General features: G+C 46.7%; 1 protein-coding gene across 1 annotated transcript in view; it reads right to left on the bottom strand.

The window, feature by feature from the left end:
* ccdc102a (coiled-coil domain containing 102A) overlaps positions 1 to 2500 on the bottom strand; it is a 62206-nt gene that overhangs the window by 10730 nt on the left and 48976 nt on the right. Inside the window, exons 8-9 of the mRNA XM_068731955.1 lie at positions 1066 to 1236; positions 541 to 644 (exon numbers count right to left, since the gene is read on the bottom strand). Of these exons, the coding sequence (XP_068588056.1) occupies positions 541 to 644; positions 1066 to 1236 (275 nt within the window). The remainder of the gene's footprint in view (positions 1 to 540; positions 645 to 1065; positions 1237 to 2500) is intronic.

The raw sequence follows: 2500 nt of genomic DNA, 5'->3' as shown, positions 1-2500 counted from the left end.
GTTTCTGTATTTAAAACAGACCATGTTGAAACCTGCCCAGCATGGGTCCATGATGTAATACCAACTGTAATATTAAATGCACAACAGGTTACCTTACATGCACACGGATCAGACCTGCTAAACATACAACACATCATTTAGTACATACACTTACAGTTTGAATGTGAACTGATGTCTCTGGTACTCACTAGGAGCCTCCATTAGAAGTGGGAGCGATGATGATATTTTGGTGTTTACCGTAGCCTCCGTTACAACCATGTGTCCGAGTGATGCAGGAAGTGACATCACATGTGATACCGAGTGTTACTCTGCTTCAGCGTGGCGACATGTAATGTACAAAGTGATCGTCAAAGCCTCACATGAAGAACACCACCTGAAGAGACACTTGGCACATTCACCTGAAATCTGTTCTGCATTCACTGTGTGTGTGTGTGTGTGTGTGTGTGTGTGTGTGTGTGTGTGTGTGCGTGCGTGCATGCGTGCGTGCATGTGTGTGTGTGTGTGTGTGTGTGTGTGTGTGTGTGTGTGTGTGCATCTTACCTTGACTGTAAGTGTTCCAATTGTACCTGCAGGTTCTCAGTCTGCTCCACCTGCTCATCCAGAGACCTCTGCAGCTTCCTGGTCTGGTTATGGGACTCATCCAACTGGATACACAGTAACACGCTTATTTGTAATCTCATAAATCTCACCAGATTAATGATTGAGGTCGACGGCTTCTGGGTCGTCGGAAGGGTAACGCACACCTGACATTTTTACCATGTCTGTCATCTCTAAGGAAGTAGCATCAGGCTACATATGAAGCTATAAGGAATACATGTTGGTTATTACTGAAGATGAGTATGTAGTATCTGCCAGCTGCTACCCCATCCTGATTCAGTTAGCAAAGCTAGCTGATCCAAAGGGGCTACTTCCTGTTTACTTCCTGTCAGAATCAGAAGAGACCTGTCTTTTGTCTTTTGTCGTGTAGCTGTTGGCTGGTTAGAATGATTGGTGGAGATTTGGATTGGTGGAATAGTCACGACGTCTCTTTTGACACTACGAATACATGCACAGGCGTGGTCCTACCTCGTCCTCTGCCTGTCCCAACTCCTTCTTGAGCTCCTCCACCCTCAGTCGCAGCTTCTTGACCTCGGCCTCGTGGCTCTCCACCCGCCGGTTGGCGTGGGCGAGCTCCACCGTCTTCTCCTGGAACTGCTTCTTCAGCTTAGCTTGAACATGGCGAAGGTCGGCGAGCTCCTGAGGACGGAGCAGACAGACGGAGGAGACGGGTTTAGGGACTCGTGTTTCCCAGGCGGACGGAGCCGATTCTGGTCAACCGGCTCTTCTGTCTCATTTACTACTGAGGATATATCAAATCGGTTAATTGTTTAAGTAAAAGTACCGAACATTTACTGATCTGACGCTCTGCAGTTTGTTTCATTGGGAGCTGAGGTTGCCTGGTAGGTTGAGGTGTGGACTACAAGGCATTGTCATAGACACGCCCTCCTCTACTCTCAAAAGAACCAAATCACTAGATCTTCTCAGGAAAGCAAATAACTGTTGCAATGATCACTTTGGATCAAAATCTATGAATAGAATGAAAACATCACGATGTATTGGTGAGGCTGTACTAAATACTCCAAACGCCTTATAGTCCAATATGAAGTCAATCATTGTGTTTGTTTCCAATGAAATCAAAAAGGTAACTCCCACCAAACGTCCCATTCAGCATCTTCAGACTTTCAACAATAAGTGCATCTGCTGCCAGCTGACAGCACCTGTGCGGTCGGTTCACTGGCTCTTTAGGGCCAATAAACACAAAACAGTCTCGTAGACAAATGTGTGCGTTAGAGCACTTCACGTCTTCAAGAGAAACGAGGCTGTAGTCAGTGAGGACGGAAGCACTTTGGCAAAGCCAGCGGTGGTGTTGTACAGGAGAGAGAGAGGAGCTATGAACGTCCGTTTATCTCCGCCACCAGTAGACCAGCATGAAGAAGCACTGATGAGAACCACAGCGTAACGGCCTCTGAACGTTTGGTCGCGTTCCTAACCGCAGGTCTTTCCTCTCCTGTTTATCAGGCTGTAGTTCCAGGTAATCGTGGTTGTGGTTGAGTTTGAGCCAGCAAAAAAAGAAAAGCTCCACTCCACAGGTTTCTTTAGTTTTAGGATGAGCTGGGGAAAGTCTGCACTAATGGCCTCATCAATAATGGACCGATGTCACTCACTGCACTTCCATGTACTCTGATGCCGTTGATTCGACCTCCCTCTCGGCCGTCCGAAGCCTTAACGGCTCCCCAGACGGAGGCGCTTCCAAGAAAGCCTTTTCCGCGTTCTTGCAACAATACGATGGAGAGAAATGAGATATCTCCAGGAACAATAAAACCCAGAGCCGGGATCAAGGAGTGGGAAGTGCCCTTCACTTATTTATTTATTTATTTATCGCTATCTGTATTTGATCCAGCCTTTATCTTTATGATCTACTAAATATTTGATGCTTCTAACCATCAACACGGAATGAGCT

Source organism: Cebidichthys violaceus, unplaced genomic scaffold (genome assembly GCF_023349555.1).
Source record: "Cebidichthys violaceus isolate CVI_PGR_0920_01 unplaced genomic scaffold, fCebVio1.0.p SCAF_105, whole genome shotgun sequence".
Taxonomy (NCBI): Eukaryota; Metazoa; Chordata; class Actinopteri; order Perciformes; family Stichaeidae; genus Cebidichthys; species Cebidichthys violaceus.
The sequence above is the reverse complement of the archived record's forward strand: the minus strand, read 5'-3'. Positions and strand labels throughout refer to the sequence as shown.